This window comes from Dermacentor variabilis, chromosome 5 (genome assembly GCF_050947875.1).
Source record: "Dermacentor variabilis isolate Ectoservices chromosome 5, ASM5094787v1, whole genome shotgun sequence".
Classification (NCBI taxonomy): Eukaryota; Metazoa; Arthropoda; class Arachnida; order Ixodida; family Ixodidae; genus Dermacentor; species Dermacentor variabilis.
The window spans coordinates 168,981,619-169,004,339 of record NC_134572.1 but is presented as its reverse complement, the minus strand read 5'-3'; the positions used below and the strand labels follow the sequence as shown (position 1 = coordinate 169,004,339).

At 48.4% G+C, this 22,721-nt stretch overlaps 1 protein-coding gene across 1 annotated transcript; it reads right to left on the bottom strand.

The window, feature by feature from the left end:
- Positions 1-5,030: 5,030 nt before the first annotated feature.
- LOC142583706 (uncharacterized) lies at positions 5,031-5,840 on the bottom strand. The gene has a single exon (XM_075694192.1). The coding sequence runs from the start codon at positions 5,838-5,840 to the stop codon at positions 5,031-5,033; it is 810 nt and encodes a 269-aa protein (XP_075550307.1).
- Positions 5,841-22,721: the final 16,881 nt, after the last annotated feature.

The window sequence follows — 22,721 nt, the reverse complement described above, 5'->3', positions numbered from 1 at the left end:
GATAGAATGTAACGCTCAAAATTACCGCAGCCTCGCGGCCAATTGCAGAAATGAACAAGGCAAAGAAGCAAGTAGCAAAGAAGCAAAGCAGCAAAAAGCAGCAAAAGCAAAGAAGCAAGCAGCAAAACAGCGGGGCAACGAAATATACAGGCCAAAGGGAGCGACGAAAGAACGGCCGCTACAAACCATCAACCAACACAATCTTTCGGGCGATAACAGAATGCATAAAGCGCAGAAAGCAAGCAAGCACTGAACCAGGCTCGCAGATAGTCCCAAAAGCGAACAACAAGAGCACTTTTTCATGCAGACAATACAAAGACGCTTTTCCCCTGCCCTGCAGCACGCTCGGAAAGAAGCCTAGACGGGCCACGCCCCACCAGCGCCTCCCCAGGCCCGCGCCCCGCAAAAAGCCCCGAGTGCCGTCTTCGCTGCCTTCTTATCGGGCAGCTCCCTTCCCGGCAGTCCCCGCGCGAGTTCTTACGATAACGCGATCGGTGCGCATGCTCCATGCGACGAGTGCCGTTGTGGCGCGCGTTTCAAAGGCTTCCCCCGTGCGCGCTACAGAGAGGGCCTAAGGGCCCGACACCCCCCCCCCCCCCCCGTACAAGACCGGACACCCGCCTGGGTGTCCAACAACACTATGCAACAACACTATGCAGCAACACTATGCAGCAACACTATGCAGCAACACTATGCAGCAACACTATGCGACAACACTATGCGACAACACTATGCGACAACACTGTGCGACAACACTGTGCGACAACACTGTGCGACAACACTGTGCGACAACACTGTGCGACAACACTGTGCGACAACACTGTGCGACAACACTGTGCGACAACACTGTGCGACAACACTGTGCAACAACACTGTGCAACAACACTGTGCAACAACACTGTGCAACAACACTATGCAACAACACTATGCAACAACACTATGCAACAATATGTCCAACAGCACCATGCATCGTCCTAGTCGAGTTATATCACGGCTGTTGCGAAATGTTCGGGGCTGTTGGCACGCGATGGGCTGGAATGCTGTCTGGCGTCGTTCGGAGCTGCACGTGACGGCTCCAATTGGCATGCGCTCAAGGCGTGCGCTCTTTCAGAGACAATGCACTTTTCGCCCAACCGACGCTAGCGCACATCGGTCGCCTGGGTGAGAGGCCGACGACGTAGGTGATGTTTCGATGGGCCGCCGTGGCAGCCAGGCTGGTCACGCCCGTTTGAGTGGTAGCGTGGCATTCTGCGTAAGGCGAGCATATCCAAAGACAGCATATGTAAAAACGTCGCGATTAACAGATAACGGATGTAGGGCACATCCACGTTAACTGCTGAACTCGTATAATGACTGAAGCATGGTTAGCTGTCTGATGGGCGCTCGTAGTACGCTTTGAGGTCGTGCAAGCTTACGGGCCCTATTACTCTGCTGCCATGTTTTTCCCGTAGTAGGTACACCAAGCTAGAAATACGTTTCGTGATCACGTAAGGGCCATCCCATCTAGGCGCGAGGGAAGCAGCAAACCCTTTTGCAGCAACGCTGAGTGGGTGCGTGCGGCGGAGCACTTCGTCGCCAACCGCGAACTCCAGGGGCCGCCTGCCTTTGTTGTATTGGTTCCCATGTTCCAGGCGGGCAAGGTCCAAGTTTTCCCTGACCTCTTTCAGAGTGTGGGCCAGGCGGCTGGAAAGATTCTGTGTGAACGTGGAGTAATTACGAGTTGGTAATTCAGAACCGTTGGTGAATGCATGCTCAATAGGAAAACGGAGCTCGCGACCGAGAAGAATAGCCGCTGGCGTAAACCCTGTCGAACGGTTTACTGTGGTTGTTGTGGCGAAAGCCATCTCCTGGATACGAACGTCCCAGTCCTTGTGCCGCTCGGTGAAAGCCACCAGCATTATCTTAAGGTTTCTGTTGACACGCTCCGTGATGTTGGCTTGAGGGTGGTAGGGTGTCGTCCTTTTGTGCTGCACGCCAAGAGCTTTGCAATTGTCAACGAATATCCTGCCGGTGAAATATGTGGCATTGTCTGTGATAAGCTGCGCTGGGAAACCGAAACGGGTAAATGCTTCCAACAGCCTATCCCAGATTATCTTAGAATCCAGCTTGCGTATCGGGTACAGCTCTACCCATTTGGAGAAATGGTCAGTGACTACTAACAAGTATCGATTCCCTTTAGCTGACCTGGGGTATGGGCCCATAACATCACATGCCACAATTTCCCATGGGTATCGGCTCTCAACTGGTTGCATGAGGCCTGGTGGCTTCCCTCCCCTCGGTTTCACGGTCTGGCAGGTAGGACATGTGCGAACGTATCTGAAGACATGCTTTCTCATGTGCGGCCATGTCGCGACGCGACACAACTTCTCAAATGTTTTCTTGCCGTCGCTATGACCGGCGAGCCGGGTGTCGTGCAAGTACTCTAGAAAAGGCTTGCGCAGCTCCTTAGGCACAACGACACGGAATGGGGACTCACCGCAATCCGTATCGGCAGCAGGTATGTACCGCAAGAGCAGGCCATCTTCTGCTTGCATGTAGCAGTCGTAGTTTGCGCTACCGGCAGGGTTGGCGTTGTCCAGTGCCTTGCGTATCAAGTTGCACTGGTCGTCGCTTAGCTGGGCGTCGAGTAGCTGCTGGCGGGAAATCAGTGTTCCCCAGGCATCCACAGGCACTGCCACAGCCAGGACTTCGGTTGCCGGCTCGCCATCCCCGCAGAGTGGTGCTCGGGACAAGGCGTCAGCTACCTTGTTGAAGGTGCCTTTCCTGTATTCTACTCTGTAATTGTACTTCTGGAGAGAGAGGGCCCAACGGGCTAAACGGCCGGCTGGGTTTTGTAGCTTTGACAGCCACGTCAGCGCCTGGTGGTCAGTCTGAATAGTAAAGTCAGCCCCATCCAGATACATGTCAAACTTCTTTAGTGCAAATACAATTGCTAAGCACTCTTTCTCTGTTACGGTATAGTTCTGCTCTGCTCCTGCGAGAGTGCGACTTGCAAAAGCCAGAGGGTGAAGCTTCCCTTGGTGCTTCTGAAGCAAGACTGCGCCGATGCCATACTCACTTGCATCGGTCTGCACGGTGAATGGCAGGTTGAGGTCGGGAAGCAACAGACGTGCGGTATCGGCGATAGCCGATGACAGAGCTCGAAATGATCCCTGCTCTACGTCAGTCCAGTACCAACTGGCACCTTTCCGTAAGAGCTGGTGGAGAGGTCTTGCCAGGTCAGCGCAGTTGGGGATAAAGTGGCGGTAGAAGCCCACCATGCCCAAATACCGCTGGAGGCTCTTGACGTCTGTTGGTGGTGGAAGCTGCAGTATGGCCCGGAGTTTCTCCTCGTCAGGCCGGAATGTGCCTTGCTCGACAATGAAACCTAGGAGGTTGATTCTGGGCGAAACCAGTTGAACCTTCCGGGGGTTAATGGTGATGCCTGCGGCCTGCATTCGTTGTAAAACGGTAGTTAGGTGAAGGAGATGCTCCTCCAGGGTATTCGAGAAAACTACCACGTCATCCATGTAAGCCATCGCATAATTGAATTTGGCGTCTTGAAGCACAATATCTATTACACGCTGAAAGGTTGCAGGTGAATTGCATAAACCGAAAGGCAATCGGACAAATTCGAACAGTCCCCGATGGCAAGTGAATGCAGTCTTTGCAATATCGCAGGGGGCGATCGGAATTTGCAGGAAGCCCCTGCTGCAGTCTAAAGTAGTAAAGAACTTTGCGGACCCGAGTGAATACATCACTGAATCGATTGATGGGAAGGGGTACGAGTCTCGAACTGTGACCGCGTTCAACCGACGGTAGTCGACACACAACCACGCCGTGCCATCTTTCTTAGGTGCTAGTACAACTGGGAACGCCCAAGGGCGCTTAGATGGTCTTACTGCACCGGTAGCGATCATTTCGTCTAGCGCACTATCAAGAAGTGCTCGCTTGTAAATGCTCAGGGGCCGCGGGTTGAAACGAATTGGGCGGGCGCATCCGGTGTCTATCCTATGAGTCAGCACATTAACGCTGCCAGGAGCTTCCGTGAACATTTCGGTAAATGGTTTAAGCGCTGTCTCTATTTTGGTCTTCTCCGCCGGAGATACTGTGAAAGACTTCAGAACAGTGCGAATACCACTACCCGTCTCGGAGACCGCAGAGATATTGGCGGTAAACAGATTTGACTGTGGTTCTCTTGGCTTAGTCATGAACTTGAGTGGGCATGCATGCATGCCGTACTGGTAGGTGCCTTTAGAGAGATCGAGAACGATTCCTGCTTTGGCTATGAAGTTACGGCCCAAAATCACAGGACAAGAAAGTCCTGGAAGGTGTAGGAAGCGTTGCCGGAATTTTTTATCATTAATGGTAACCGTTAACCGGGCTGCTGACGTAGCGGACGCAACGTGAGCGGATGCCATGCGAAGGGTCGTGTTTACACTTCGTAACTGTAGACGTTTCGTCTCGCAGGCGCTTTTGACACAATCGCCGAAAACGGAAACAGCAGAGCCGGTGTCTAAAATAGCAGGTACTTCTATTCCGGCCATTCTGACCACCACCGATGGTGCTTTCTCAAGGTGGGCGTCAAGAAGACTGAGCGTGGACGGCAAAGCCCTCACCATTTGTCCGAGATCCTGGGCTCTCGATCTGGGGGGGTGACACCTTTCCGGTACAGCTACTACCGCTGATGCCGGTGGTGATTCGAGTGCGGGGAGCCGTTTCTTTCCCCTCTACGGTGCCGAGGTTGTCCGTGGCTCAGCGCCGTGGCAGCAGGATGGTGAGACGACCAAAACACCCGGCTTTTCGTAGTCTTGGAAATGCCTGCCCCAGCTCGGTGCTTGTAGTCTGCATGTTCCGAGGGGACGTCGGGGCGTGGTAGGTCGTTGGCCGGCGACTGGGAGCTGCTCACCACCGCCGGCCCACGTCGTTTCCCTGCTGGCGGGAGCCAGGGGGGCTTGGGCACTGGCTCTTGTAGAGGCCTCGTCCTCCACACTGGAAGCAGACTGGAATGCTCCTGCGTGTATCTGCTGCGCCTGATTGGGCGGCAGCCACTACAGGCCTGCTGCGGCCCCGAGTGTCTCGCAACGTTGTGGCAGGTTCCGGGACCGGCAAGGTGCCTGGGTGGCAAAGGTGCGGTGAGTGAATGGGTCAAGCGCCCTTGGAGGCGGTACCATATTCCTCGGGCTTGCAGTTTGAGAAAAGTGCCACGCGCAAGACAGCTCGAGGGAGGCTTGAGGCGGGGGTGGAGGCTGGTAAGTGAGCTCTGCCAACATCGCCGCCTGAATATCCGACGCCGCTTTAGCGAGATCGTCAAGCGAAGAGAAGGTGCTGCCCCTTAGATAAGCCTGGAAGCGTGGGTGAGATTGCCGGATCGCCCGGGTGACTCTTTCTGTTTCGGGTGCTGAAGGGTCTGCGCGCTCGTAAAGCTCCTGAAAGGACCGTATGTATTCTTGGAGGCTTTCCTCCTCCGCCTGACTACGGGCGCGAAGCTCGTCTTTCATGCGGACAGCGTAGTCGGGGGGGAGGAATTCTGCTCGCAGTAGCTGCTCAAAGTGCGCCCAACTTTGGAATGACTGGCGACGACGCCAGCGGGCGGCGGACCCAGTCAGGGCGACGGGCAAGACGCGCTGAAGAAGAACGTCATCCGTAATGGCTTCCGCATCGCGGTAATCTTGCATTTCCTGAAGGAAGCCTGCCACCGATTTCTTATCTGCGTGGCCTTCATATGTAGGCACAGAGAGCTGCAAACGGAAACTGGCTGCTGGAGCTATGTTTGTCTGATGCTCGAGCAGCGCGGTCAGCCGGGCAATAATGCTGGACATGTCTTGGGCTGGCGCGCCCTGGTCCTTTTTATCAGGCATCGTACTAGTGGTATCGCGAGTATGACTTTCAACCTCACCCTGCTTTACTTTACCCGAACGTAGGTGCATTAAAATGCCGGCGGTGCATCTGTCGTGTTGAAATTGGACGGGCAAAGCGGTCCGACGGAATGGTCAAGCGGTTCTGCGGAGGCAGGATGGCGCCGAATAGCGGGGCGCCAGGAGAGCGAGAGGTAGTATAAAACGTTCAGTGAGCTTACGCGGGCCAGAGGGGTTGGGTACAGATGCGTGAGCTGTGGGACCCGATGTCGGAGCGAAACAAGTAGGCCTAGGGGGGATTGCCAGCTGCCTCGAGATGGGGGCGGTTCCCTTGTTCCCGTGCTCGTGGTCCCTGCGGTGCTGAAGCGTACTCCAGAACAAACAGAAAAACAACGAGAAAGAAGAAAACCACGTTGGGCGCCAGAGCAAGGCCCCTCGCCTTCGCTCAGGGGGTCCGCGAGCCGCGACCAGCACGACAAAGGACCAAAGGCGCAAGGAACAAAAACCGCTTTAATTTACGATAGACTGTAACGCTCAAAATTACCGCAGCCTCGCGGCCAATAGCAGAAAAGAACAAGGCAAAGAAGCAAGTAGCAAAGAAGCAAAGCAGCAAAAAGCAGCAAAAGCAAAGAAGCAAGCAGCAAAACAGCGGGGCAACGAAATATACAGGCCAAAGGGAGCGACGAAAGAACGGCCGCTACAAACCATCAACCAACACAATCTTTCGGGCGATAACAGAATGCATAAAGCGCAGAAAGCAAGCAAGCACTGAACCAGGCGCGCAGATAGTCCCAAAAGCGAACAACAAGAGCACTTTTTCATGCAGACACAATACAATGACGCTTTTCCCCTGCCCCGCAGCACGCTCGGAAAGAAGCCTAGACGGGCCACGCCCCACCAGCGCCTCCCCAGGCCCGCGCCCCGCAAAAAGCCCCGAGTGCCGTCTTCGCTGCCTTCTTATCGGGCAGCTCCCTTCCCGGCAGTCCCTGCGCGAGTTCTTACGATAACGCGATCGGTGCGCATGCTCCATGCGACGAGTGCCGTTGTGGCGCGCGTTTCAAAGGCTTCCCCCGTGCGCGCTACAGAGAGGGCCTAAGGGCCCGACAAGTTATAGCAGTTTCTCATTTCGGAGTCCAAACCCCAACGGTCGCCGGCCTGGTACTCGACGTAGCATCGCCTAGTATTGTAATGTCGGCTGTCGGCCCTCTGCTGTTTCTCGATGCGCAGGCGGGCGATCTATTGGGCTTCTTCTGCGGGCTGGAGATAGGCAGCGACGTGGAGATTCTACTCGTCGGGGATGTGCAGCAGCATGCCCTGGAGAGTCGTCGTAGGATTTCTGCCGTAAACCAGCTTGAACGGCATGATCTGCGTTGTTTCTTGCACTGCCCTGCTTTAAGTGAAGGTTATGTACCGCAGGACGGCCCTGCACGCCTTGTGTTCAACGTCGACGTACTTTGAAAGCATGTCGGTGGGGGTCTTGTTCAGCCACTGCGCTCGCCGCCATGGTTGTTCTGGGAGTGTAGCCCATTTTATTTGGCGAACCTTTTCTCTCAAGAACAGGCTGCAACTACAGTAGTGAACGGAGCCGGCGATTGTCAAAGATGATCAGCAGGTCCAGCGCGTCGACTTTTATACAGTCGTCGAAGGTTCCAGAGTAATCACTGGTGTCCGCGTGTCTTCCTGAAAGTACTACACAATGCGCGTCGCGCATACGTGGAGTGAGATTACACCAGGGTCGGTGACAACAGGCCGTGGGTAGAACCACCGGTAACGTTAGAGAAGCTTCCGTTACATGCAGATGCGTCGTGTCCCTATTATTTATTAGATGGTAAAACGCGGTCAACCGAGAAAGTTAAACAATTACACGTGTCAATATCCAGCCTTGAGTATACATATTGGGTTATAGTGGTGCTGCATAGCTCGCGTCTGCAGATAATCCACACCTTGTAGCGTCTCTTTCTCGGGCTCCGTGGTGGGTGCCTACGATCGCTGCCGAAATCAATAAAGGTCTATGGCATCAACATCGTTCCCGAAACTGCCTGATCGTCCTCTCTCAAAAAATGGAATCAACGAAGAAACCGTTCAATTTTTCTTTTAACGCAAAGAAAGATTACCGCAATGCCTTGTCATACATAGCCAAAACCATTGAGAAACTGTCAGCACCGTCTCAGCTTTCACTGTTGCGAAACGTCTGACCGAAACGCTAGGTTCACGCTACTAAATTACAAAGAAGGCTAGCAGCGACTTCCTGCCTGATGTTAACAATATGATCCTCAACAACAAACATGAAAAGCTCTCAGGTACTGTCTTATTCGGTGATGTGCATATCACAGTGACCGACATCGATCCGCGAATGTAAGCAGAGGAGTGATTTCTAACGCTGATCTGTTAAATCAGCGCGAGGAAGAGCCCTTCTAAGGACTGCAAGGATGAGAACGTTATCATAATACAAATAATTATAAGCAAACGGGAACACAAAGAAATTTCAACCAAACATTTCATCCTCACCTTGCCGTTCCGAGGGATACCAGGAACCTTAGAAGTAGGATACACGAAATTATAAGTGCGGCAACACATCCCAAACCCTCGTAGGTGTTTCGAGTGCCCGAGGCCACGGTTCACAGAGAAGCAGAGACCGTCAATCCCATGTGCAGTGCGGTGATCATGATAGCTCCTCATATGACGTAACGGCGTACTCCACTGCCGAAACTGTGATGGTGGACACGTGGTTTGGTCCGGAGCTTGCCGTTCGTGTGGGAGGAAAAAAGATATATAATCACCCTCAAAGTAAAGAAACACATTTGTTTCCAGGAAGCGCAATAGCGCGTACTATTTTTGATGCTAAATCATAAACTAGGCCATTCAGCAATAAAGCTTGCGTCTGTAGCAGCGAAGCGCAACCTAAATTCCAATTGGCTGCGATGCTACGTCATGAGCGCGCTTTGACGGAGCAGAGCGGGTGAGCCGGAGCAACTGCTTCCCCGCTAGCGCGTCAGGTGCTGCGTGAGGGGAGAAGGCATCGCCGCGGCGCCACGTCACCAGCGCACCACGGCGGATTAGACATGGCCAGGCGACGCCATGGGAAGAGACACATCTCTCTCTCGCCTCCGCTGGGCTTAGCTGCTGCGCGCACCTGCCGGCCTTGATGGGCGCTGCTTCTTCCCCAGTCTCGTTGCGCATGATGTCGGGGCCGTGTGGCATCCTTGATTTCTTAGCAATATTGCTCAAATGATATCGCTCGTCAGGCAAGATGCTAACGTAGAAACTCTAAAAAAGAAGTAACCCGCGCCAACATACTCGAAAAACTCGATAGCATGCCTCGCAGCAAAACTAGAAAACATTACTCGCAGTGCAAGCCTCGGTGGGGGGCATTAATGGTGGGGGGCAATTAATGGGGCATTAATTTTCTTGGCATTCACAACTTATAAGTGTTTAGTTGTCCGCGGATGTTTTTTATATAGGGCAGGGTATGCTCATGCGTGACATAAGGGGGCAGCGCCGCTGCAATCACCGGCATCTGCCCGACCGACAAAGACTGTGGCGGAGGCCGTGCTACCGAGACCCCTTGGTGAGAGCAACCAGTGCTGCTTCACCGTTCTTGAAGCAAGGCCCGTAAGCCTCCGGTTGGGTAAGCTTCAAGGCTTCGCCTCTTGAGGCGAGGCCTTGACAATGATCACACCGCTTACAGAGCGGACGTCCGGCGTCGCTAAAGACGCAGTGGACACTACTCCTAGCCAAAGGGTGTAGCCAGAGCCGAAGAACCACTGCGAGTCTCAGGACTGTGGCATGAAAGACAAACCCCCTTTTACGGGGCCCGCAAGGAGCAATATAAGCTAAATCAAATTTTCTCTCCAAACACATAGCATACACACCTTTCTTAATACGAAAAGACGAGAACCGGCGTATTCAGCATGGTATGGCCGATGGCAATACGAAGAGACAAACGTTACACTGGAATATCAGGGGACGTACTTCTATATCGCCTAGATGGTGCACAGCAACTCCTACGTAAATAAAATCCAAAATTTTCGCGTGTTCAAGACACCCAAGTAACGTTTGCGCGGACAGGCCTTCCACTCTAATTCGCAATTTTCCTCAAGTACCCTAACGATGCTCGCCCCGGGCCGAGCGGTGCGAGAATGGTAGTTGATAAGCGTGCAGCATTTCGGGCTTTACAACTTCGAACACCTCTTGAGGCATTTGCGGTTCGAGTCCTACGGTTTGGAAGACTCGTTACAATCACTTATGTGTACATACGGCCCAACTATCGACTTCAAAAAATATTTCTGAGTGTGATTGATAAACTTCCTGAGCCTTAGGTACTCGTCGGTGCTTTCAACGCACACCATATTTTCTGGGGAGACTCTCGATGCTGTACAAAAGGTAAGTTAATAGAACAATTCCGTTTTTCTTCAGGCACATGCCTATTAAGTAGAAAGGAGCAGACATTCCTTAGTACAGGATACAACGCTTACTCTGTGATATATTGTGATATATTACTCTGTGATATAGGGAGCTCTGCCACACTTCTGTCGTGCGAAGAGGAGGTAGTTCAAAGCCCGTATGAGAGTGATCACTACGTAATCTGCATCGAAACATTGGATCAACTTGAATTCATCTCACACACTTCCTAATAGAAAGTTTAGAACATTCAGGAAATCTCCCAGGTGCCTCGAAATGCTCTTAAGGGTTGGAATATAAAATGTGATATTGCTTTTATAATAGATGTGGCATTAGAGTGTATTCCTCAAACGTACGGGGCTTTAAAACAAAGGCGCATGCCGTGATGGAATGAACAATGTAACAATGCGCGTATGAATCAAAACAAGGCCTGTTGCTTGCTACGCCAATACACAACGCAGAAAACTTCTCAAGCTTCAAGTACATGATAGCTCAATGCAGACGAGTGATTAGGTATGGTTAAAAGTGAAAGCTAGAAAAATAATCTCACAAGCCGCAATTTCTGTACGCAACAAGCGAAAGTATTGAACGTGCTACAAGAATATTCACTCGCAAAACTTTTCCGCTTTTGATTGATCACCAGAGGAACATCGTTCAAAAACAGGCCAACACTCCTGGATAACATGTCGAGCGTGTGTCTAGCTCTCAAACAATGCACAGTGATTCCAGAATCGTAAACAGATAGGAGGAAAGCACTGAGCCGTAAATGTGGGGGGTGTGAACCCTACAATCATTCTTTTATCGTCGCCGAGTTCAGAGCTTCTTTCAGCGGCTCTTATGGATATACACCAGGAGCTCAGAGTCCTGTGCATAATGATAAAGCTCCTTCACCCTGACACGCAGAGGGCAATGCTGTCTCATTTCAACATTATTGGGGAAACAGGAATAATCCAATTGAAAAGGAAAGAGGCGAATGTAGTCGATATCTTATAACATGGCAAACATCCGTCCTTTGCAGCAAGCTACGGACCCACAGCACTCACAAGTTGCGCATGCAAACTCTTGAAAAGAAAAGATAAATGATGGCTTTTACATTTTCTTGCAACAAACACCCTCCTCTACCCATACAAGTGCAGTTTTAGGCAAGACCGATCGATGATAGACCACCTCGTTCGTATTGAAACTTACATTCGAGATGTTTTCATACACCAACACTTCTTTCTTTTCGTGTTCTTAGACATGGAAAAGGCTTACGATACCAAGTGGTGGTATGAAATTTCCCGCGACCTATCGGCATTACGGATCCGAGGAGAACATTCACCGACGATTACAATACTCCCTATTGCGAAATTGTAGCGCTGCTACATGCGTGTTTTCATTTCGCAATATAATGGCTGGTGTGGACAATTCGTCTCACGCAGCACGTCACAAACGGAGCAAAGTACGGCGCCACAGCTTCGCAAGAAGTGACACGTGGCCGTGATTCACAGCAGCTGCCACAGGCAAACTTCTGCTTAAGCAGCGCCTTGTTCCCACGCAGACGACGCGCGCTATTCTGGCGTCATGTCGTAGCCATTCTCTTTGCAAAGCACGTCGCACGTGGACCTAAGCTTTTCTTCTCACGCTTTCGCCGTGTAGTCTTCCTCCGCTTTCCGCCTCATTGTTCCGCTACACCATCCTTCTTTACTTTCCTCCTCGTGGTCTCTTCGTTGGTCCCGTCTTTAATTTGCCGCTGCGCTCCGCGTTCGCTCTCATCTTTCGCTGTGCTCGTTCGCTCGGTTACGAGGTACGAGGTAGGACGCCGAGGCCGAGTCTCGCCACAGGAACGGGCGCCTAAGAGCTGCGCTATAACATAAACAATATAATTGAAAGTTATTGATCAAACCACACATTCCGTGTCAGAATGAGGAATGCTTTATCGAGAACGTGTATGCACGAAACTGGGGTACCGCAAGGTGGCGTGCTTAGATGCACACTTTTTAACAAAAAAATAATTTCCTTGCTTTCATCAATACAACTAGTACATTTTATTCGGTATAAGCTGATGACGTACACATTGCATTTTAAAAACCCGTAACCTCGCAATTTGTCAGCGACATTTTCAGCCCGGTTTGAAGGTGTTTGAATGGGCCGATTGAACTGGCTCCATGCCCGCAAAAGCGCCTATAGTCTTTTCACACGAGAGAGACGCCTGCTCTTAAATCCTCATAACTTCATGGACAAGACACGCCTGTGAACACAGAACACAAAGGTTTGGGGATCATAGTAGACACAAAGCTTACGTTTGTGTCTAGTATCAAAAATCTTAAAACAGACTTCCGAAAAGAATGAAGATTATAAATATTTTGTCATACACACAATATGTGGTAATAATGGGAAATGCATCATGGATTTCTACAAAACCATGATACGGTACACGTATCAGTATGGGGCCATAGTGTATGTCTGCTACTCCAAGCGCCTTGAAGATGCTGGACACTGTTCGCAACCTAAGTATCCGCCTGGCAATCGGCGTCTTCATGACGGATCCTGTAGAGAGCCTCTACATAGAAGTTAAGGAACGGTCGCTTCATCTGCAATGTTCATTCTTGAACTCACGTGTTTTTCGAAAGTGAAGGGAAGCTTACAACATCCGCCTTACTTAACCCTAAAGGATTTCACCAGTTCCACACTGTTTATTAATTTCCCGGCAACCAGAGAAGCCCTCTTACTGCCCGTAAGAAGACAGAGGGGTAAGGATGTCGCGCTCCTTGAACATAGCCTCATGGTCCCAGCAAACCCATTGCCTCCTCGGCAGTGGAAGCTCATGGAATGTGATACATCGTTTGTAGAGATGGCAAAACACGCTCAGAGGCAGATATTACAATGCATTTCCTAGACCTTCAGTCGAAGTACTCGTGCACTGAGCTTGAAATTGACACTTCTAAGTCACATGCGAGCGTGTCTTGAGTAGCAGTGGTTCCATCCTTCTCGGAACCATATATCCTGCATCCACAGACAAGCACCTTTGCGGCTGAGGTCAATGCACTACTGTCGGCTGTGAAACCGAAGAAAATCAAAATTTCAAAATACAATAGTATCTACGGACTCCCTAAGCGTCGTAATACCCTTAAGGTCACTGCGTAAATAAAAAAAAATCCTGTACTTAGCGAGCTGTATTCTATTCTGCTGTGCGCAGCGTATCTATCTAACAAGTAAATCATTATATGCTGGGTACCCGGCCATAAAGGCATCGAGGGTAGCACGCCAGCAGATCAAATAGCCACATAAATTGTACCGCAAGCTACTCCTAATCCTACTAATCCTACTCCTGCTGTTCTTGCCACATATTATAAGCCTTTATTACGAAAGAAACTGCGAAGACACTGTCAACGCTTGTGGTACGCTGAAACAAATAATAAGCTTCTCCTGATTAAGTCACACTTTCATTTCTAGCCCTCCGCAATGAAAACAGGACGAACTGATATATGTTGTGTCTACTCAGGATAGGACACATATATAACACTCATGATCTTCTGCTGACCAGGTAGTGGACCTTGAAAGTGTGGTAGATGTAGTGACAGGCTGACCTTTCACGACGTCTTCCTGGAGTATTCGGTAACAGAAGCAGGGAGGAAGAAATTTTCCTCTAGCTTACCGTCATCACATCCTTGTCCATACAGAACGCTTCTTGGTGCAGAACCGCTAAATACCACAGCTGTTCTAGATTGAATAAAAGATGTTGTGTTACATGTTGTTAGCCTAAAAATTTTGTAGCACATGCATTGGCCAGAGAATGTTGCTAGGAGAGTACTAATTTTGTAATGCACGTGCCACTAGGCTTTGAATTTCAAGGGTTTTTTAAGGCTGTAATGACTCTCCGACATTTTCACCACCTAGATATTTTAGTATGTCATACCATCCACTTGTATGTCTGGTACACTTCCATTAGTCATTGCGATAATCTTACTGTACATAGGTTTCACGTAGTTTAAAGCGACTGTATTTAGGTCCCCTATGCAGCCGCGTCCCGTCTGCACCTCGTAAATCATCGCGGCATTGGCAACTGAATAACACTAGCTTGGCGCTCTGGGGCCATACTTGCGCCTTCCACCACAAATACATCATCATCATCGTCGTCGTCGGAGTCGTCATCATCATCATCATCATCATCATCATCATCATCATTATCATTTCCTAACCCTTCCGGACTTTCTTGAACTTGACTGCTGGCTGGGTGGGTGCTGCTGCTGCTGCCTTGCCAAAAAAAATTGGAGGACGCTTAAGCTTCGCCTTCAAGAGTGGAACGCGACAGCGTTCCCGTCGACCCGCCAAGGGGTGTAAGACAATGGGCTACGGCGCAGCGACTACGCGCCCCGCATCGGACACGGTGAGCGTCGAGCAACGCAGCGTTCGGCGCGACAACGAAATGTGCGCCTGAGCAAGCGACGCACGCCTGAGCCTTAGAAACAGCTAGTTTCTAAGGCAACACCGCGTTCACTAGAGGCGCTTTTGTACCGCTTTGAAGCATCGAACTCGTGGCTCAGTATCTGACTTTTCCCTGTCAACAGAAAATTGGCGAGTAATTTGTCTTTATGCACCAACTCAGGCTCAAGAGCGAAAGCTTTTTTTTTTTTTGAAGAAATGGAGACGTACGTGAAATGCGAGCGTAGACTAATCCTGGCGGGAGATTTCGATTGTGTCTGTACGGAACGTGACAAAACCAGTGGGAAACACAATGATGCAAGTACTGCTGTTTTGAAAGACTTGATTGCAGAATTTAATCTAGAAGACGTAGGTGAATGTCTTTGCGGTGGAAAAGCGGTCACCTTTACCCACTTTCAGGGTGCGAGCCATGCTAGACTTGACAGAGTGTACGTGTCGGCTGAACTAATTCAGTCGTGTCGAGATTATCGAGTCACACCTGTTGCATTTAGTGATCATTGTTTGGTTTCTTTCCGTGTTCGAAAGGAAAAAACAAATAGCAAAGAAATTTCCTGGGATCTTTGGAAATTTAATGCCAACTTGCTGAAAGACGACGAGTTTTGTGAGCAGTTTCTCAAGGCTATAGATAAAACAAAAACTCAAAACTTCGATAGTTGGGGACATAAATGGGAAGTTTGTAAGCAAACAATTAAATTGAAAGCACTTGAAAGGGCCAGTGTCTTAAGTCACGCGAAAAAAGAACTCGAGTCCCGTCTTAGATTGAATCTGAAGCAATTATTGGAAGCTGAAAGTATACAACCCGGTTATTTCTTAGAAGACATAAAAAGCATAAAGCAAAAACTTGAGCTGATAGACCAAGAGCGATACAATGGAGCATTGATTCGAGCCAGAGCTGAAAAATGGAGCACAGGAGAAATGCCGACAAAACGTGCCTTGGGAGTCGAAAAGAAATATGCTTCCCAAAATGCAATAACAGAAATAGAACATAATGGGTTACTGTCTACCAACAAAGAAACAATAGCAAGTTGTTTTTTTGGAATATTACAAAGTATTGTTTTCTCGTAGCCAAGTTGACACTGATAGATTTAAAAAAGACTTCATGTCATTGATGCCAACATTAGATGATGAAACTAAGGAAGTATTAGAAGTGCCCATAACAGTAGAGGAAGTTAAGAATGCGATTGACCATTTAAATAATGGCAAATCACCGGGACCGGATGGCTTAAGCGCTGCATTGTACAAGGCGTTTAAGGGTGTTATCGCACCCGTTTTGACTGAAGTATACAACGAGGCTTACGCGAACAAACATCTACCGCCGTCCTTTTTGTCAGCACACACGGTCCTAATACCAAAAACTGAAGACCCAATCAAATTACGTAACATCACATCGTATAGGCCGATTAGCCTGACAAATATAGACTATAAAATATTAATGAAAGTATTGGCTAACAGGTTGCAGACCGTAATGAAAGATTTAGTCGGTCCACATCAAACGTGCGGAATAAAAGGAAGGACAATTATGACAAATATACACATAGCACGATCAATCCTTGAACGCTGTGACGCAATGCAACTAAGTGTCGCTATGCTGCAGGTTGACCTTGAGAAGGCATTCGACCGCGTGCCGCACGATCTGCTTCTATGTATGCTTGAATATGTGAATGTAGGCAATGTGGTCAGCGAAGGTGTGCGGATGGCTTACGCCGGATGTACGACGAGATTGATAATAAACAAATCAGTAGGTGAATACATACCAGTACAGCGCTCGGTCAGACAAGGGTGCCCATTATCACCGCTTCTTTTTTGCATATATATTGAGCCCTTTTGTCTAAGCGTAAATAGGAACAACGCGATACGTGGATTTCAGTTACATCAAGCCGAGGTAAGCCTTCTTTCTTACGCTGATGACATTGCAGTTTTCTGTGCTGATCATGAAAGTATAATGCATACCGTCAATGCTGTTAAAAGTTTCTGTCAAGCAAGTGGTAGTGCAGTAAACTGGGACAAGTGCGTTGGGTTCTGGCATGGGGAATGGGACGTCGCACCAAGGATGTTTTTGAACATTAAATGGCAAGAAACACCGACAAAATACTTAGGAGTACCCCTACAGTACTACTCTGATAATGAGCCTTATTGGAAAAAACAAACAGAGGTGTTACGTGAAAATGCACAAAAGTGGAAAGGATGGGATAAGTCGATTTTCGCACGGGCCACGACGTGCAACCTATTTCTTGTAAGCAAGCTATGGTATGTAATGCAAGTTTTGCATTGCAGCAGGTTAAATGTACAAAAAATGCACAGAGTGTTCGCGGTCTTTATCTCGAGCTCTCTATGGGAAAAAACGAGCCGAACAAATCTGTTTAAAAGAGGGAGTGTTGGTGGGCTTGGTCTAGTGCATCTGTATGTGAGACAACTCGTCAGTCGATTTGTTTTTCTCAGAGATGTAGATCATATCTTTCTCAGAACTATGATTCAACTGAGGCTGGGTAAAGTGCTACCAGAGTTTGTTGTGTCTTCGGTGTGTCAGCAAGGACCAGTACGAGGATATCTAAAAGAAGTGGTGTCATCTTTCCGCTTCTTATCGGTGCGTTTTTCTTTGCAATATTTGACAGATGTGTCACGTAAAAAACTGTACAAGGACCTTGTGGATGTGTTATTTTCTGTGCCATTGTACCGTGAATTATACTGTGCAGGCAAAGGAAAAGATGTTTTGAAACGCGTTAAAAAAATGCTAGTTGCGCCAGGGGTTAAAACCTTTTTTTTTAAGCTGCACACAGGAACCTTACCTGTTAAAACATGGTTAGAAGAAAAGGGTTTATTTGTTCCGTGGGGTACTCATTGTTTGTTATGCAAAAAACCAGAGACAATTGAGTATGTGTTTTTAGATTGCTGGGGTGGAGTGTTCTTCTGGGACATCTTACAGAGAACCTTGAAAAAAGAGTTGCCATTAAGTCCGCACGGAATCCGTTATCTCACGGTCGAAAACGACGATGGTGTGCCTTTCGATCTGGTTATGCTCCTGGGCCTGCACAGTATATGGCGAACTCGGACTGCTGTACACAATGCGGATATTGACGCTAGACCGGTTCGCGAATATTTTTGCGAATCGGTGTCCCATTTTGTCGAAGTGCAGAAGGTGCAGTCGTATGTACCAGAGTGGGTTCCAAGATTAGAAATGTTGTTGCAGATGCCGAAATACTGATGGCTTGTAGTCAGCAAACAGCTGACGGTTCTCGGTACTATTATCTTGTTAATCTGTTCTTCTGATCTCGTAAACTCTGTGAAAACCGAGGCAATAAAGAAAAAAAAACTCGTGGCTCAGTGGTAACGTCTCCGTCTCACACTCCGGAGACCCTGGTTCGATTCCCGCCCAGCCCATCTTGGAAGTTGCTTTTTATTTATGAAGTGCCTGCCGTTATTTATCGCTCACGGCCAACGCCGCGGACGCCGACGCCGACACCGACGCCGACGACACCGGCTTTTCTGCGACACGAGCTCCTTAACGCTATCGCGTTAATACTCCTTGCGCAAAGAATTGAATCACCTACCCGATGGCCGCATCGAGCCTCTGTGTCAGAGCACAGCAGTCCAATGCTCTAGCAATCAGACCGCAATCGGAGGTATGCTCGCATCGTAACAACGCGAACTGCCTCTTTGAGAGCATGTGCGCGTGCTGTTATGATGTTGGGTTCTATCTTATGAGACGTGCCCGCAATGGAAGTATGTGTCATAATAGGGCCTTATGTGTATTTATAATCTTACCGTAAAGGGGGCCGCACACTTGGAATAAATGGGAAGATCCGATGAAATGTAACGCAAAACAGTTGTGAAAATACGTAGCACGGATCTGTGCGGGCAACTTTCCTTGACGTCCATGTCACAGGAATCAAAGGAAGCGATTTATAGCATTTCAGTAACTGCTTCAGAAAAGTTTCGATTGACATAAAATTCCAAAATTTTCGTTGGATCCTCACATTGCTCAGGTCTATGCAAGCCTGTTGTTGAAACTGGCACGTGCCAGATGTCCTTCCCAAAAGGCTACGTCATTGGCACGGTACCTCAAATTTAGCGAGAAAGTTTTCTTTCAATGAAGTAGTTGCACTCTGCACTCGCATTTCTTCACCGATCTTGTAACTCGGGGCCAGTCGGTGACGGGAGCCGTAATGGTGCTTATGTTCTTGTTGAACAAGTAAGGTTCTCAGGTGGGCATCCTTTCCGATCGTCCGGCGCATAGGTTGTCTATCTGCTCTGTAATAGTGCTGTTGAGACTGTGAACAGATTTTAGCAGTGTGAACTATCCATATGCGTCCTCGTGCGCCATAGTTTTACTACATATTCGGAAAGCTCAGGCAAAAACGGCAGTTTGAAAACGCTGGTCCCACACAGCTTACCCAGGCGTGATGTATAAGGTTAAATGTGCAGTCCGGGACTCGCCATGAGGCGATATGTCTAAGGGTGGAATGCTGACAAATACTAATAGTGCTCACTGATTTGAAGCAGGTAGCCTTTTTGTTTAATAATACAGTCACACGATATTGTATCATTCGTGGGAAGGCTATATTTCAAATCCACACATTTTTCATGAAAGCAATTGTGTCCTGTGGGGAGCCCGATGGTAGGTAGTAGCTCCAACACACTTCAACAAGTAATCAGTGACCACTACAATACTAACCTACGCTACAATCTAGCTATTTACAGATGTTCTATTAGGCATAGCCCCTTTGATAGGCATCGGCGCTATTAATCCTCGCAGATGGGGTGCCTGGTAATGTCCCGATAATCGATTGTATTGCTGACGATCTCACAGCTGGCGACGCACGCACTGACGTTACTATGCACCTTCAGACAACTAAACCAATCTTGTACTTTTCCAAGTGTGACATGCCGGTGTAGCCTTCTTCAGACTGCCGTGAAGAGCTTGAAAAATTTTACTTTTAGCAGTAGGAAAGGACATGTACATGTTTTCATATATGTTTTATCTTGCGCTACTGATCCGACAACTTTCGTTTGCTTATGGCTGCAGTTTCCGACTTGTACGTGTCTGGCCATTTATGAGACAACAGTGAACGTGGGCCTCTAGGTATGCGCTGGCTGCTGACTTACGTAAGCAGTAACACGGCTTCAGATACATTGCACACCGCCACTCAGGATGACAGAGGAGGCGAAGACACAGCACTACTAACAATTTAATTTATTGCACGGGATCAATACATTTACTACCAACTGTATCAAAAGATCTAGTTTATTGTGTGGAAGGCGCCATTGGCAGTCACTGCATAGTGAGCTTCCAGAAAGAAGTTTGCGCAACTGCTAAGCGGTTTCAGAAGTTTTAAAGTTTTACTTGGCTCCGGCCTTCGTCACATCAGGTGACAGTGTTCTTGCAGAGAAGAGGCGTACGTATTGGTTCCTGCTTCGCACTTTCTGAGGGTTTCTTTGTCTCCTCCTTCCACTGCCCCGCTGCTGAAGCTGTCTGGCCTAACTCCGGACACTCGGTGCGTGTCCGAATAGACAGCTGGCAGCTGCCTGCTGTCTGTCCGAGAATAGAGCTGGGGTCGCTGGATGAATGTCGGAACAAGTTCGGCGCTAGCTATATGCAATTGGATACGCGCCGCTAGGTATGCGAACATTCTTGGCCGATCCCCAAGAATGAATTTGCCACTTTAACAAACGGGTGAAGCCTTGAATGCAATTAGATATATGTACATATTTTTCGCATGAATATTTTTCTGTCGACAGAGATCATGTGCCCCCTACGTCCTCGCAACCTAGAAAACTAAGAGCTACAGACAACGAGGCTGCGCTCCTGTCATCCAGAAATGCTACCTAGCTTACGCAAACAATATTCGTTTCATTTCGATTTCTGCATTGCATTTGTTATGCGTTTTCTTTAAGCAATTTCTTTCTTGTTTAGTGTGAAAGGATTCTGTAAGCCTGCCTGGAAGGATTAGGGGTGGCGGAAGTAAGTATTGTGAGATGATATGTTGATATATACAATGTTAGGATGAACCGTTGGTTTCTGCCACATCAGCTGTTCATTTCTTTTTGTGCATGTCTCCAACCTCTTGTCGAATGACGATTCTGTTACTGGATTCATTAAGTTTTGTGATTTCGCGCTTCACTTATTCATCAGTTATATGTGCTGGTCTGCGAATGCAGAGAAAAGAAGTTCATGCAACCATTGCCATTGAGCCATTCTAAACTATATAAGCGAGCGGTCATTCACAACACTTAGGTTGCGCTCTTCTTAAATACTGTCTTCACCTAATGCACAGAAGCTATGAAAATCAAGTTTTCCGCCTTAAAGGGAAACTCTGGCGATTCCTCGATGTCCACTGATGTTATTAAAATTTTGAATAATGTTCGCTTTTGCATTCTGATTATTTGTGCCGGACTATATGGCTCCAAGCCATTTAGTTTTCCTGGAAATGAATTTAAGAAATTGGTTGCGCTGCGGACTCATAACTTTCTCCTGGTCACCCTATGTTTGCGACGTCATAGCTTACACCCCACTGTCGCTGAAATCGAGGCTTAAATCGGCGCTGTCTAGGTCGCAAACTCTGTAAAAGCTCCCTGTGTCGTCAGGAAACATCATCAGCTGGGATTCTTTGGTGTTTACGCCTCGCGTACTGCGTGTTTAGCCCGCGTTCTGCGTGTTCACATTAAGGTACTGTAGGGCCTGACGTCATTAACTCATCGTGACGTCACACAAACAGCTACCCGTTTCGGTTTCGGTATCTTATTTATTGGTTATTTAAAATTAATAATGAAGTTCTAAGCAAATTGAACCACCAACAGGTGAAAGGACCGCCAAAACCATTGGAAAATGATAATACCCTAACATGGTTAAAAAAATGCCGGAGTTGCCCTTTAAGGCAACTGACTGTCCCTTCCAGCTGTTGACGGCTGTGGCCGGCAGCATGCTTTAAAACGAGATAAGGATTGTCGAAATTCTGCTGAACCAACGAGCGAAGGCAAAAAAGTGGTTGTGCAATACCTGCATCAACCTAGCCATAATTTGAGGGAAATCAGAAAACACGCTCGCATTGATGTCACTATCTCCGCTCACTTTTTAAACTTTCTAGGCTGTGGGAGAATTTAAACACTATTGCAAGGAAGCGACATTTTCGTTATAAAAATATCCGCGAACAGATTGTGTCGTGCAAGGAAGTAGTCTAAAATCAAAGGTAAACAGTCGACAGATATCTGTTTAGTTGGGATAAACTTAAGTAAACAACAAGGTTATTCCAACTAAATTTTATCTTGATTTGGAAAATCCGCCGTTTCGGAGCCCGCCCGGCTCAACCTTTAGGGGCAAGATGGCTTAAGATGCCGGTCGCGCTCCGAAAAACTAGGTTTTCGAATATAAAATAATTTTTTTGTTGGAGTTTTTGTGTTCCTTGTTGAAACTGATAGTATAGTGCATCTTCCACGGAAAAAGAATATTAGGTAAACGGGCATATGCGTATACTGCTAATGCCCGGTCATATAGCCACGCACTGCACGAGCTGTGGCTATATATATCCTGTATATCCTGTGGCTATATATCCCTCAGTCTCCTCTTTCAAAGAACTTGGGCCACTGAGTATGTGCCAGAATAGGCAACTTGTGGCTGGTTGCCGTCTGGCCTAATAAACTGCTCGGATCACTGCGCATGTCGCGCTACGTGTACATCCGAACAGATAACTTCGACACTGCGTGTGTCATAATATTATGTGACGATTTTCAGCCAATCCACCGTATTCTCTGTGCCGAAGTAACACATGGGATATTTAGGCCAAATAATACATATTGCCCCATCCACAACAGAGGCCTCTACCTCGAATGCGGCGGCTTAATAAACAGCCATTGCGACGATCTTGCAGACAGAATACTAGGCATAGGGGGTCTTGCTACAAAATTTTAGCCAAGATACTGGGGTCACAATGACATAAACTATGTCGTGGTATGACTAGGCACTGCGGTTGGCAGTGAGATCGCAATTCCGAGTGTCTGCTGATATGCCCCTAAGCTTTAGTCATACCCGGATGATATGGAGACGAGCAGCAGCTCACATAAAAA

Excerpts from the sequence above, each read along its gene's own strand:
- LOC142583706 (XM_075694192.1), bottom strand. The coding sequence starts at position 5,840 with ATGCCTGATAAAAAGGACCAGGGCGCGCCAGCCCAAGACATGTCCAGC.